Genomic DNA, 15,646 nt, shown 5'->3' with positions numbered 1-15,646 from the left:
TGACTGCGAGTCTGCACTTTTCTACTTGACTTTTGCTAGTTTGCTGTCATTTGATATCTACCTGTCTCTGTTTTTTGTAGGTATAAATCTTTAAAGACAATGTCATGGTACCACTGTAGTGCTCTTGTAATTCATATATGTAAGAAGTAGTAATTCTGTGGATGAAAGGTTCTGAGAGCACTGCAAAGAATGATGATGGTGCGGAGCCAACAAGTTTCTTCTTTCTTTTTCAGTAATTGCTGTTTCCAATTGAAGTTAATATTATTTCCTATTGGACTAAATTACAGACCTTCAATTGCAGAACTTGCCTGTTTCCTGAGGAAGGAGTTAGCTGATGCTTTAACAATGCTACGCTAAATAAAGGCACAATTTTGGGCTTTTGCTTTGCAGCAGCCACAGCTTGCAAGTTACTGGGGTTTCCTCTCTCTGTGTGCCTCACATCTTTGTAACAGGGAGCTAAGAGCTAAGCTGTTATAAAAAGTAAATGTTTCTGAGTATAACTTATGATAATAGCAACAATCATTCTTTTCTCTTTGACCTCACGGAGATTAGAAACTAAGCTTTCCCTGGGGTAATCTTAGATTGTATGTCTCCGCTTTGTTTCCTTTTTAAAGGAGACCTTGGCAAATTGTCCTTGCTGGTCCCATACCTCTGAGTGCAGGTACTGCCATGACCTGATGGTCACTTATGAAGCCAGGCTGTACTGTTTCCATCAAATCTTTTTATAGTAAATGCTGAACAGACTGTTTTGTAAAAGCATGTCTGCTCTGCAAGACAAATCCTATTCAAATGAGTTGCATGTCTGAGCTGATTCAGCTCTGATTTGTGGATTCTTCCAGGGCTAAACAGTGTTGTGTTGATACAATGCATGCTGGTTTAACGTGTCTGCTCAGAGAGGAGAGAGACTGTGAGCTATGTTTCGCTCTCACTGCTAATCAGTGTAGATCTGAGCTAATGCTGCTGAAAGGGGTAGTGCAATTCTGAAATCAAACTGCTGGGAACTGCAGTTCCATTGAAGAGTTTGTACCTAAAGTTTGTTCTTAGGTGCTCCTTGCATGCATTCAAAAGTGTGTCATAATGGCTAGAGAACAGAGCTGAGAGACAGATGTGCATTTTTATTCCTAGGCTTGCAGGAAAACTCTCTGCTACTGTAAGCAGTTCACTTGGCTATTACTTAACCTCTTCAGCTTCCTTCAGACATGTAAGACATCCCACCAGATAAATTTGGGGTCCTTTGGAGATGGCTGCTTTAGAATTGGTAATTTTTTTTTTTTTGGTAGGAAAGGTTATTACTCAAAAAAAAAAAATTACCAATTCCTAAAGCAGCCATCTCCAAAGGACCCCCCCCAAATTTATCTGGCCTGGGATGCTCTACATGTCTGAAGGAAGTGAAGAGGTTAAGTAATAGCAAGTGAACTGCTTACAGTAGCAGAGAGTTTTCCTGCAAGCTAGGAATAAAATGCACATCTGTCTCTCAGCTCTGTTCTCTAGCCATTATGACACACTTTTGAATGCATGCAAGGAGCACCTCAGAACAAACTTAGGTACAAACTCTTCAATGGAACTGCAGTTCCCAGCAGTTTGATTTCAGAATTGCCTACCCCTTTCAGCAGCATTAGCTCAGATCTACACTGATTAGCAGTGAGAGCGAAATAGCTCACGTCTTCTGCTCAACTCTCTGTGTCGAGACACTCAATATACTTAAACTTTGCTTAAAGATAAGTGACCACATTAACTTAATCTTACTGTACATGTTCAAAGGGGATTCACTCCAATCTAGTGATGTAAAGTAATTTTGGCTGTGCCTGTACAGCTTTGTCCATGTAGTCAGGGCCCAGTGGTACCTGATGTGAAGAAAGGCAAGTGAGAATTAGTTTATTTCACAGAGTTTTGTTTCTTACACTTTTCTTTGAGATAAGAGCTCTGAGAAGAAAGATTCCTTGTTTCTTTGTCCTCTTCTGTGTACGTGTTATTGATCACTCTTCCTTTGTGTGGAATATAGAGAGTTAGGCGTTGGTAGGTTCATTCAAGGAACAGGTAGTGAAGTGTTGAGCAGATGAAGGTTCTGACAAGCTAAAGAAAAACAACTGTGGATAGTGCACTTAGCATCAGAATTGGTGTATGTTTGACTGTATGTCATTTTTAATAAATCATTCATTGATGCTTCTGTGTTTTTTGATTTGCTTTCTGACAGAGGAATTTGAACAGGGCTGAAGAGAAAAAATATCCTCGTCATTTGGGATTAGAAGCAAAAATTATCATTTTGTCGTGCCAGTCATTAGTTAAGTAGCTAGCTGAGTGCCTTGGAATCCCTCTTTGTTCCCGTAGTGTCCACCGTGCTGCACCCTTATGATGCTCGAAATAAAGCAGGCTGAACTTGCTGCAAGAGAAAGTTTTAGCTGTTTATAAGTAAACTCCATTCTCCTGCCCCCATTAGAATGTTTGTCTTGTCTAGTAATACGAGACTATTTAAGTGTATATTTTGAGAGAGCGAGATGGGATAACAGATAACTTTGATATGGAGAGTTGGATGCGAGTTGGGTTTTTTTAATCTGCCTCCTAGCCTGTACTGCAGATGCCATGGATGTAAACAAACATTGCTAGCTTGTTACTCCGCCATGTGCAAACTCAGCATAAAATCTGCAACTCTATAATGCAGACTACATGAGATATAAAACTTCGGTAGCGTGACAAGATGGTATGAAGGAAGTATTGCTTATGCCACTGTGCATGCTGGCCTCCTACTTGTGCTAGTAGTCTTGGCACCTACGTGTATGATTGCGTCCAAGTTTGAAGTAAGTGCCTTTACAGCTCTTGTCTGCAAGATTCAGTCGTTTGTGAAGATTGCCCCTAACTGTGGTGTAGAAATACATGTGCTTTGAGGAACGGGTGCAAGTTCTCTACTAGATTCTGTAGCGTGTATGTGAACAACGTTGTCGTCTTGGAGGATCTGGGAGAGCGGTCCAGTGGGTTAGCTTTACGGGATGATGACGTTTAAAAGACTAGAGGCCAGTCTTGCCAAGGTCCATGATATTTTGTGTACTATGGCTGTTGTCTGCAGCACAAAAACCCATTATAACAGGAGCTCTGTAACATCTGACCTTAGATCTGTGGACCTTTCTCTAAGAGAAAGAAATATGTTCTCATAATTCAGTAGAGGGGACAAGAGGCTAACAATACAAGAGATGGCAAAATCTTCTCAGTTTACCTTTATGCATCTCCTGTATAAATTTTCTTGATTGGGCCAAACTGTTATCTGCTGAAGAAACTCCTGCAGGTGTAAATATCAAGGTACTGAAACAAAAAATTAGTATTTGACGTTTATTCATACACTAACAATCTGGAACACTGGAAATTCATACACTAACAATCAAAGCAAGAGACTTCAGCTGCCGTTCTAGCATGTATAAGTAACCATTCTGGAAGCAAACTTAATAACTGGAATTTGTGGCGTCGTCTGAAAAGTAGTGCAGCTCTTAATGCTGAAATTTAATGTATGTGTACTCTAAATTTGGTATATTTGAAACTGAAAGAATTTGAGCTCTAGAAGTTATGTTTGCCTACCAGAATCCCATAGTCAAGCAGTTGAGTCTGCCATTTGTAGGGCTGCTTGGGATCATTGATATTGCCATGCAATCATGGTGATACAAGCATAAAGAGTTTGAAATTGGAGGATTTCCTGATATTAAACACAAAGTGGAAAAGTAAGAAGATTTCAAGTCTGGGATAGAATGACTATAACTGCATTGTAACAGTTGTTTCCTTTAAGTATAGGACACGTGTTGCTATTATTATTTCTGTACCTCTCATTTCTGTACACTTACATGACGCCATTTATTTAAGTGTCTAAGGCAACGTACAGATATGTAGCTCATTATGTTTCCCAGTAATAACAAGCACATTCACTCAACGCTGGTAACAAACATCTTCGGATGGAACAGATCCCGCTCCTCAGTTCTGCACAGCAGTTCTTTTCGACGTTTTAAGACAAGAACTGAGGAACAGAACGGAAGATACAGGTAGAACATGTTTGTTGAACTGTTTGACATCAGGACAAAGCAAAAATATAACTGAAAAAATGCCACGATGGCATCTATTTCAACCTGCAGTGAAGTTTAATCCTCCTCATACCTTTCGTTAATGACAGATCTCGCGTGTCTTACCTAGCACTGGCTTAGAGAGAAAGTACTGCCTGTTGATTCACAGCTGCTACACCCTGTGAGCTTGATTGCCTTTTATTCAAGTAAACGGACTCTTAAACTTTGGCTGTTTTGTGACATCTTCTGTGACTGTAACACAGCAGCCAGAACCTGAGTTATATAATTATACTATTGGGTGAAGCGGACACCTGATTTTAGTGTACATGCTAAATTGTACTAGGAGAGCTCTAAAATCATTTCTCTTCATCCACGTGTAGTAGTCTCTTACTCGTGCCTTCACGCTAAATTAGTTTCTGAACCTTTTCTCCTCAGATTCCAGGGACGTGAAAAGCCCAAAGATTATTTAGATTTTCATTAAGCAAACACTGATGTCCGCATCAGGTGCGATTCATGTTACAAGAAGGCCAAACTCGCAGCAGCGTTACGTGGCCCAGAAGTGTAACATCAATCAAGTAATTAAAAAATAAAAGTTTCAGCAGCCTTTCCCTTGTCCTGAAAAATACAGAATCATCTTTTAGTTTTGGAATGTTTAGCCTCCAAAGACCATTGTTTTGTGCTGGAAATTTCTCTTTTGAAATATTAATTAGGTTTTGGGCCTGCACTGTACGGTAAATGGAAATGTTTTCCTATTTGTTGTGAAAACCCTTGGCTTTGGTGAGGATTGTCTTTGTTTAGCTGAAAAAACTTCTGCACTTATAATTAATTAAATCATTTTCAGTATTCCAAAACCGCCCAAAAGCGCTTACCGTGCTGATGCTTTGGTCACGTAGTTGTAGCTCAGGAGCTTCAGGCGGTTCTCCTAAGCATGGCAGTGCTCTGCATTCAGGGGTTTACGACTGGGCCCTGAAAATTAGTTCTGCGATTGAATCTGGCAGATTGGTTTTGGCTGGAGAATCAGCATGTGTTTTTAACATATGTATGCTGGCAAATCAGATTTGGAGTCATAACTAACAGGCCTGTTATCTCCATCCTACTAGCACTTTGGGGAATTAAGAATAATGGGCAAAAAAGAATGGAGGGACGGGATGGGGGCTTATCACAGCCCTGAGTAACGAAGAACCTCACTGACCCCTGATAAATCTGCTTGCAGGTAGCGCAGCGGGTTTTTTTTTTTTTTTTAATTTGCCAGTGTAGCTCCTGGAATGAACCATAAGAGTTACCTCCAGGTTTTTCTAGCCACAGGATCGAGGCTAGTCCAAGAATAACATTCTGGATATCTGCCTGTGTGTATCTCTGCCTATCACATAGCATGCTGTTACAGGCTCATTTCCTTAATGCGTGTATTTTGCATTCACGTTGTCCTCCACACTGCATCAGTGCTTTATTTTGCAGCATGATCTGTGCTTGTAGCGCATGGCGTGTTTCTTCTGTCAGTTCGGTCGGGCCGTGCCCTGGGTGCGAGGCCTCCAGAAGTCAAACTGGCGCAGAACACAACAAACCATTGCAGCCGTTTCGACTCCTCCTGCAAATTCCCTCCCTGCAAAGCCCTTCTGACCGACTAACCCAGTGGATCCACGAGAAAGGCACGGCTCAGGAAACTGCCAGGGTTTGTTCTTTTCTGTTAGTGAATGATGATGATTTAAAAAAACAACGAGCAAACAAACAAAACTTAAAACAAGGGCATGAAGGGAATTTTCCAGATTTTTTCATTTGGATTGATTTGGAAGGACCGCTGACAGCTTGAGGCAGTTTGTGCTGTGCGTACAAGCCACGGGGACTCTTAGACGCTTTAACCGTAATAACAAACGGACGAAGAGCAGCGTCTGACAGGCAGGCAGATGTACAGCTTCCTTGCGGCTTGGCAGGCCTGCGGAAAGCCGAGAGGCGTGCTCCTTGCTACACCTGTCGAGCCGGTCGGCGTAAGCACTGCTTACCTCAGAGCCGCTGTTATAAAAGGGCAGGGCCCTGGTTAGGTCTTGCCCAGAAAGCAGAAATACCCTTAGCAGTCTGCAGTGTTGGAAACCAGAGTAGTCACCTTTTGGCAAGAGCTGGGAGAAGGATTAACAGTTCTGCTGCAAATAAACAGTGTGTTGAAAGGTCCTGACCTGATCAGAGCCAATACTGTCGTGGGAAGAGCCTGTGTCTTGGTGGCGATGGGAGGAAGCCCTCGTCCAGCCTGAGATGGGATCAGAGACCAAATGCCTTAGGAGGAGGTCTGCAGAATTGGGCTCCGCGTGTTTGATGGTACCAGCTCACGAGCATAGGTCATTGGCAAATGCTATTTTCAGCGTGTAGCATGAGCTTCAGCAGATGTAAGGGCAGGTTAGTCCCCTTCGTTAAATCTGATTTTCAGGTAAGTGATGTAAACATACAGCCACGTTACTTTGAGGTCAAGACTGCAATTAGGTCCGGAGGCCTAATTCATTTCCCAGGTTGATTGCAGCAGAGCCTTACAGCTTATGGAGATTTTTAGGGGGCAGAGAAATCAGGAGGAGTGACAACAAGCAACGGTACGCCATTCCTCCGCATTTCCTCTGTTGAGGTGGCTACTGGCAGCGCCAGTCAGGGGTCAGCAAGCTCTGCGTGCTTTTGGAGGAAGCAGATGAAAGTAAGTCACATCCTTGGCTACGTAACTATGACCATATCATTGCACTTAAAGCTGTCATGCATATCTGAATCTTATCATCGACTGTATACGATCTAAATTGTTTTTAATTACTTTCTGTCTGTCTAGAAACGAGAGTTCCCTCTGCCACAGCGTACAGATGTTACAGATCTGTTCTTCTGACAATATACATGGCACATTCCGTAGCAGCAAAAGTACTTTGTGTTCAGCCTGGAAAATGGGATCTTTTCCCTCTTATTAAGACAAAGTTTATAAAAATACAATTTTAGTGAGTTCCTAATGAAATTTATGATTTCTTCATTTTTTTTTTTAGTGAGCTTGAATTTAGTTTTTACTTTGATTCGTAGTTAATGTGGAGTAAAGCTCCTCTGATGTTGCATCTCATTTCTAAGTGCAGCTTATTGACAAGGGCAGAAAAGGTGGTATTTGTGTCTGTAGTTGCTAGAATTACTGGGAAATATCAGAACCGTTCTTTCTAGATTGAAGCTATTCTTGGACCATTTTATATCCTATAAGCAGAGGAAACCGTGAAGGCAGATTCAGTGGAGAAAGGATCCCAATAAATATAATGTTATCCAGATGTCTTTCATTCTGTTAGTGTCTGACTGAAGGATAAGTCGCTAAACTGTGGAATTTAGAGCCGCAGAATATCCAAGCCAAGATCTTAGCGACTTGATAAAGATCCACTAAAAATTGAGAACTCTTATCTTTTAAAACAAGAGATAATAATTGTTTTATGGGAATTCAGGAAAAAAAAAAAACTTTCTTTTTGGGCCAATCGGCTGTGATTAAATTTCTTGTTCCTTTTCTGTGAAGATCTGGGACTATCTGCTTTGAAAAACGTGGCATTAGTCAAGATGATCCTTGGATCAGATCCAACATGGTAATTCACATTTTTTTTTTCCTTTCTCTGTAAGTGTGGAAGGGTTTTTGCAAATTTGGAAAAATATTTTGAATCTGAAAGGACTGGCTCCTGACTTAAGCTGGTTGTGTTTTGGAGCAAAGATTTAGTGTTTTGCTAAATTATCATTCCTATTGGTTTTGTAGTCACATATGATTACATACCATGAGGTTGTTTTTTTTTTTTTTTTTCTTGCAGAAGGCACTAATATTTGAGAATCCTAATTGTAAATACGTCACCATTTTCCACATGGACATTACATGGTTTGTTTTTGCCTCAGAGTCTTTTTACCTTCTCCAATTAACTGGACTTCACTCTGTGTTTTCTTTTTGATGCTGTTGCCATATGAGGGTTTCTCCATCTTTGTATAAACTTCAGAACAACACATCTTCCAGCCACCTCCTACGTGAGGTACTGTTTTGTTGTATCAGTCACCTTTTTTCCCCCTACATAGTCCTGCTCACTGTAGATCTGTCTCCTGGAACATCTATCTAGGCAGCTGAAGAGCTACAAAAAAAGCCTGCATGACCTTCCCCTTGCTCAGCAATAGGGCACTCGCTGCCAGTATTTCTGCCGTGGTTCTCAGTCACTTTACTCTCTTCTCCATGAGCGCACACTCAAATGACTTTTGTGCTTATTCCTAAAAGCCAGAACAGGTGAGACTGATCTATAGCTTTTTATAACTGTTCTTAACTCACTTTGCGGTGGTGAGCTCAAGCTCATCGTTTTAGGGTAAAATGGAACTGAAACAGAGTTTGGTTCTAGCGTTAAACTCGAGCATTAGTTCACCGCACTGAGAGCCCCTCTCACCCTCTTAGTTCCTTGCAAAAAACTCATGTCTCTAAAGATCTGGGATTCTTCTCTACGGGTAGACTATGTATTGTTTCAGCAAATCAAATGTGGAGGAGTTATCTTGGCCAATCCTCACCATATGTATTCTGATATTGACATGTGTGTTGCAGTGTTAAAGTTATCCCAGTTAGAAAAATATGAGACAGGCGGGATGGGGGAGACTATTGCATATGTGTCTCAGGATGAGCTCAGACTGCCAAGAGGGAAACAAATTTTGCTGTTCTCACCTGTTGCCCATTAGGAGAATCTTTCCTGTCTTAGAAGAACAAGATTTTTCTTTCCTGCTCTTGCTGTCGCTGCTGCCCCCTTTGTCTTGCTGTAGCAAACAAGAGGCTAGGAACCAGCACAGGAGGAGAGGAGAGCCAGCAGCAGTCTCCTCCCTGCCCCGCTGCCAGTCTTGTCATTGGACCCTTTTGGGGACGCAGGCAGGAGGGAGGAATCTGACAGCATGGCTGTTCCCTTTGGGAAAGCCTACTGCTTTTTCTTGAGATTGTAGGTGGTCCCCCCCCACCCCACCTCTGAAAGTCAATCTCCAAGTGCATTGTGCTAGCATTGAAATGGGAGGAAAGATGGCATAATTTTCTGACTCTTGAGGAGGCCTCTCGTCTTTTGCGTACAATTAACTTATCTCTGCCAAAAACGTCGTGACCCTGGGGCTTCTAAAATTCTTCAAGAAGAGCTCACTTTGGGGACTAATTTCTTTGAGGTGGGCCAGTTAACACTGGAAGTCTGCGATTGCCAAGTATATCCTAAAAGACTGCCACGCATGATCTCCACATGTTAATCAAGTCCTGGGCCATTCTAACCAAATGAGCGCAGAAAAGCTACAACCACTTTCTACAAAGGAGCTTGCTATAAATTCACTGCCAAGTGCTGCTGATGCTGTTGGCACCTTTCTTCTTGGTTATGCCTAATAAAAGAAAGCGTTTTTGTTCAAATGAGGGGGAAAAAACACAGCAGATCCCGTTGTCTCTCTGAGCACGTCTCCAACCCGGTCCCCCCCGGAGCGGAAAGGCTGTCCAATTCTAACTGGAGAAAAATTCAAAGAAATCTATGGATAAAATACTGACAGCACGTGACAGCCTCAGACGTTACTGTGATTCTTTACAAGGTACATAGTAGGTGAATAGTGACTGTTCCTTTCAAGTGCTATGTACTTCCCCGGTTTACACATGGCATTACTCTCTTTTAAGACAACTCCATGACAAGAAAAGTGAACATAGCAATGGTAGTGTTCTTCATGGAAAACAGAGAGTACGTGTTCTTGGACAGCAGTGAACTACTGCTGGGAGTCCAGTAGTTTCCCAGGGCTGAATCAATTCATGTGCAGAATTTAATGAGCTGCCAAATGCTTCTGAATGGCAGAAAGTCCTGAGGAAAGCGCACGTTACAGAACATGGCACAGACAGACATGCATGGACAGAAATTCATTTCTTTAGCTTGCGGCATCTCCCAGTTAATTTTCCGTGAAGATTTCTTCCCTTCCTCGTCCTCCAGTGTTTTTCAGACTGTGAAATGATCAGTGTTTCCCTCGAGGCAGATAGAAGCCCAGGTTAAGGGCAACAGGGATAATAATTGTGTTTATTTTCTGAAAAAAAAATACTCAGTGCAATGAAACCCAGTGTTGGCATTTAATTCACTTAATCTCTCTCTCTCTCTCTCTCTCTCTCTCTGCTCAGATCATGCAGCAATACTGCTTATCTGACATATTGTCAGCAAGAAAAGTAAGATAAAACTTCCTGTGAGCATGCCCACGAGGACAATGTGAAGGAAGGAAATAGTTGGACAAAAGAAGTAGGGAAGAAGAATAGAAAGCCAAGCTCAAGCTAGAAATTTTATGGAGAAGTAAAGCTTTTATAGGAAAATTGAAATTGAGACCATTAGTCCATCCTGCTAGCATAATGATTTATCTGACTTGCACAGCAATGTGAGTGATGGGGTTTGGGACAAATTAGGATAGCAGCAAGAGGAAAATGTCCTTCATGCCACTTCTTTTGCAATCCGAAATCTCTTTTGGGTCCAGGGTAACCGGGCAGTCTGTTGAGCTATGAATTTTAAAAACCTTTGGAAATGCCTACTGAGATAAAAATTCTTTCTCCTTTCCTTTCCTGCCGAACCAGACGTTTCATATTCAAGGTCTGCTTGTGCATGCAAGCCATTTATAACCCTGGCACATGGCTATTTTTACAGCATGGAAATTTCTTCATAGTATGTGTCGTTTCTGGGGCAGGCTCGATGGTATTTTTTCCTGGCTGAGGACAGCCTCTTGCTGAACAGTACGGTGTGCAATGATTACCAAGATTATGGCTCATCACCTGGTAACATCATCAGGACTGTTGTGCTAGAGCTGCAAAACGGATCGACCTAGTTCTCTGTCCAGGAGCATTCCCAACATGAAAGTGTCAGGGAAGCTGTGATGTGGCCTGAACACTGTAATTGCATGCAGACACAAAAGGTGGTAGGTAAGATCACTAGTAAGACTTTTTCATTGCTCCTCAGGTATTCCTCCCCATCCAACTTCAGGTATTTAGTTCCAGTGCATTAGCCTACCTCTTCATCCTCAAAAAGTTGGGAGCTTTAAATTGTCTGCTGGAGGCTCTGCTGAGTGAGTATGTAGAAAGTCTCGATAATGAATTTAGGCTCCTCCTTTAAATGTCTGAGGTTAAGTGATGTAAATGTCACCTCTGTTGTAGGCCAGACAAAGACTGAAGTTTTCTGGAATAGACTGCTGCATGCATCTCCAAACGCACATGGTGGACTGCTCCTCTTCCCTTAGGGAAGTCAGTCAACTCTGAACGGGCTGTTCTGTGTGTTGGCTGTAGTGATTCATCCTGTGCGTCTGGGACGAGTTACAGTTAGAAAGCCTAAAGGGGTTGGGGAATTCAAGCTGGACTTCAAGAAAGCCTTTCCAAGCTACTGGATAATTTTCAAAGGGAGGAATGTAGAAGCCTTAACGTTTTGACTGTTTGCCATAAAAGTAGGCTGGTAAAAGCAGTAGGTAACGTTCTGTCAGGAGCACCCTGCGTTGGCAAGCCAGGATTGATCAGATGCTGGAATGGATCTGTGATTTTTGTAGATACTTCTGTGCTACTCGGGAGAAGGGAAGAAGGAGCAGAGGGAAAAATAACGCGCTGCTTTGTAAAGAGATTTGTGGCACCTTTTTAAGAGCGTACCTTGCCGTTGGCAAAATGGAAACAGATGGCGCACGTTTTATGGAGTAGAGTTATTCTAGCCTGAAGGATGTTCAAAGCCATACAAAAGGAGTTCTGCTTACAAATCCCATTTTGATAAATGATTTCTAACAGGATTTGTGCTGCTTACTCTATTGTGTTCACACGTGAGCACGCACGCGTGCATATACATGCACGGCTTTGAAAATGCCTTTCATGGGTTCAGCTGCTTTCGTTAATACCGAAGTAATTTTATATTTTTTGGCATGTATCTTTATTTTCTGAACCTTATAAAGGAAGCAGTGCCTTCTCTCCTCAGTTCTTTACATTTAAGCATTCAAAACAAAACGGCTTTTCTCAGCATTAATAAATTCATTACTGGAGATGGGAAAGGTGTTTTCAATTACCGCTGGCATTGCTGAGCCTGGCAGCAGGTATCCTTCGGGGTGGGAGGGTAGGGGGGGAACAACAAGCAAGTAATATACATTGTGGCTGTGTACAGGCCGATTTGTTAATTTAGATCAGGTATCGCTACATGAAGCTTATGAAAAATGTGTTTGGGGTGTATAGCAAATTTTTGACCATTCCTGCCAGCTTTTAGGACCTGGTAATTGTGCTCAGCTCCCATATTGATAGGAGATTGCGTATGAGAGTATTATAATGCCTTTATGTTGTTACGTAACCTCAGGGCTGTCTTCGTTCTTGCAGCAGCAGTAAAGCTAGTGAGCCCGCCCAGAATGGCTGGTGTTGCTACTGTTACTACTGTCTTTGTATTCCACTATTTCCTTGCAACCCCTCGCACAGAGTAAAACCTCGCTGTGCCGGATGCTGGGCACATTAGGAACAGACAGATTGCTTTTCCTCAAATCGCTTGCAATTTAAGCAGCGTTGTACTACATGGAGGTGTCTCCATGTTCGTTGTTCCTTTCTAGCCTTCCTTCTTAGCTGGTTTTCTAGGGAAAATTATGCAAAAACGTAGCTCTAACAGTTCCGCAGAGATCTAGAGGGTCAGCGGTGCAAAAACATAGGCCTGAGCTCGTCATGTAACGAAGGCGGAAAGCCACTGAGTAGTGACAATATAATGTGTAGATCAAGGCAGGGAGCACTGGACGAGCCAGGTTAATTGAAGTTTCAAATAATCAAGGATCTCTTCAGTACTCTTAAGTGGGTTGTGGAGTAACCGGTACCTATGGATTATTTAAAACAACAAACGCAATTATTGTATAAGCCACACACCGGAGATGAGAACCCTTCTGGTCTAAAAGAGAGCATTAGCCGCTTGAGCTAAGAGGGACGGACATGGAGCTAATAGCAGAGGTAGATCCCTTATATTCAGTATGGCCTGATTTCTCGTAGGGTAAAATACATTGCACAAAATCAGCACGTCCCTGCATGACCCCAGTTTGGATAAGAAGCAGTTCGGGTAACCAGGGCTGAGTGGCTGAAGCTCCAGTTCTTTCCACCTGCTGACCTACCAGTCAGCCTTGCTGAGCGCAGGGATGCGATTTGCCTTTGCGGGAAGGGTTTTATCTGGGCCTGCCTCCCGGGGGTATGCCCAGGAAGCTACAAAGTAGGCTTCTGTATCGCGGTACAAGATAGCAGAGCAATGTTAACCGTGATGGATTTTTTCATTGTTTGTACAGGCCCTTCATGCTTCTGCCCCCGCTGATGGAGTGGATGCGAGTGGCTATCACCTATGCTGAGCACCGGCGCAGTTTAACTGTGGACAGTGATGATATCAGGCAGACAGCCAGACTGCTCTTACCAGGACTGGACTGCGAGCCACGGCAGCTAAAGTATGTGGACTGAACTCTATAAGCAGCTAAAATAATTGTAACTTTACCTCTTAGTGTATTTCACTGCAGCAGGATCTTAAAATACTATACAGGCGTCACGTGTTTAGCCTCTAAGTATTGCAAGAGCTGGAGAAGCTTTGGTCAAACACTGCAGCAGGAGCAGAAAAATTTGTGTCTTGCCAAAAGTTTGGTAGCAGGAATGTGATGGAGAAAGACTGAAATACAAGTAGCCAGCCTCCTCGGCCTAAGGCTTAATTGAAAGATCACCCTTTGCTTTTTGCGATAGCTTGATGAAAGGTATAAGTACCTTTAACATCGTCTCCCCACGTATATATTGAAGAGGGATTTATAACAAGCTTGGTTCATTAGCACATCACAGGTATTTTGTTCAGCGTCTGTAGTCTCTTTAAGACGCTGTCATTAGCACTGATTTTGATATCACAGAGTTATATCTTGAACATTAGTGCAAGGTAAATTTTTATTTCTCAGATTAATTTTTCCCCCATGTAACTGTGGGTTTAATGGACACATAAATAACAATAAACACCCTAAGTGATGAAACGCTATCCTGAAAAGATAAAAATATATCATTACTCTTAGAAATTTTTTTACCTGAACAATAAAAGCAACAGGAGGCTTTTAATCAGGAGCCCTGGTTCTGGTTTTGCATCTTTTTGCCTTTCCCCTGGGGCAGCCACGGAGGCTCTGGCTTTTTGCTACATCTCAGCCTTCCCGTTTGTGAAATGGAGGTTAGTGCTTATTACCCACAAAACCTAATGCAAAGCTGGATTAACTGGCAAGTGTACTGGTGCAATTAGGTGACTGAACGCTGATCCAAGTTCATTCACAGCATCTCTGCTGTTTTTGACTCTGCCTGGTGCGATAATATGGGCTGACGCAGTTGTTAATAGCTGAGAAGCGGCACTTTCTGAAGCGACTTGTGCGCTGCAGCTGCCCAGGTAAGCCCGTGCTGCTCCGTTCAGCTCCGCCAGGCAGGGGAGCTCAGAGCGCTGCTGACCTGCCGAGTCTCAGCTGGGAGCCGGTAACCGTCTGCTGCGGGGCAGGGAGCAGCAGTTCTCTGTAGGGCTCCTCTGCCCTAACCGGCTCCTGGTCTTATTCTCAACTGCTAGTTCCTGCCCTTCTCCTGAGATGTGGTACATGACTGACTGAGAGTGCTGCCAGTCTCTTAACAGCGATCCTCAGGAGGTGTTTAAGCTCCCCGGCTTTGGACTGGAAGGAAGCAGCTGTGCTGCAGGCTTCATGTCCACAAAGCATGACTTGTGCGCTTAGGCCTGGATTACTTTTCTGGAACACTTTTCCCTATGCTCAGTTTCAATTTAAGCAAACACTGTTCTGGTTTATGGGTGGATGGTAGTTGCTAGTGTAGGCTAGCTAGTATGTGCTAAGCTAATTATACCTATGTGCCGAATGCTTGCCAAAACGTTTGAAATTCTCTGATACTACAGAAGACTAAACTGATCACAGTTCCTTCCAATAAGTGTCATGGTTTTTATTTCAATCTTTGCTCTAGGAAGATTGAAGCTTTAATGATATAGCTATGTAATGAAGGTCCCATTAGAAACCCAGGAAGTCCAAAATAACGTAGGCAATAAATAAAAGTGAGCAGCAGACATACAGGCCTCCGCCACGCTACGTGGAATATTCACGAGTAAGCTAATGCAGTTGCTGGCTTGTTACGGATTAGCGATACTGGCCCATGGAAGGAATATGTTAGAGGTTTTTCAGCCGGTTTGTTGTTATTACAGAAAGAAAAGCAATTCTGTAAGAAAATTAAAACACTTTCACACCTTTTACCTCATCAAACTGTTCCTGTATAGGGACATATGCAATAGGCACTCCATGCAGGTGAAATGACCTTTGTTTTAAAGTAACACATCTCTTTGTAGTAGAGGATCAAAATCAAAGCTAAGCTTCATCAGTTGTCTGTTCTGAACCGTCCTGGCTGAAAGACGTTCTGTGATACATGGTATGAGATGAATAACATTGTCCTTTTGCTGCATGATAGATTTAAACTAACAGAAATAATATGAGGAAAGAGAGGTGCCTCACTTACAGCGCCCATTATGTGATCCTTTCGTTTAAAGCAGTCATTTGTATCTAGCAATTAAAGCACGTTTAAGGGGAAAGAAACTCTTGGAACTCAAGCCAAATTTACCCCTGTTTTGCTGTGTGACAATAGG

General features: G+C 42.6%; 1 protein-coding gene across 7 annotated transcripts in view; it reads left to right on the top strand.

The window, feature by feature from the left end:
* The window catches only part of ABTB2 (ankyrin repeat and BTB domain containing 2), a 169,817-nt gene that overhangs the window by 134,714 nt on the left and 19,457 nt on the right, over window positions 1-15,646 (top strand). For all 7 annotated transcript variants that reach the window (XM_009688422.2, XM_068945447.1, XM_068945449.1 and 4 more), the window contains one exon: window positions 13,293-13,445. In XM_009688422.2, the coding sequence (XP_009686717.1) occupies window positions 13,293-13,445 (153 nt within the window). The remainder of the gene's footprint in view (window positions 1-13,292; window positions 13,446-15,646) is intronic.

Source organism: Struthio camelus, chromosome 5, assembly GCF_040807025.1.
Source record: "Struthio camelus isolate bStrCam1 chromosome 5, bStrCam1.hap1, whole genome shotgun sequence".
Classification (NCBI taxonomy): domain Eukaryota; kingdom Metazoa; phylum Chordata; class Aves; order Struthioniformes; family Struthionidae; genus Struthio; species Struthio camelus.
Note: the sequence above shows the minus strand (reverse complement) of the source record. Positions and strands in the feature narration are given on the sequence as shown.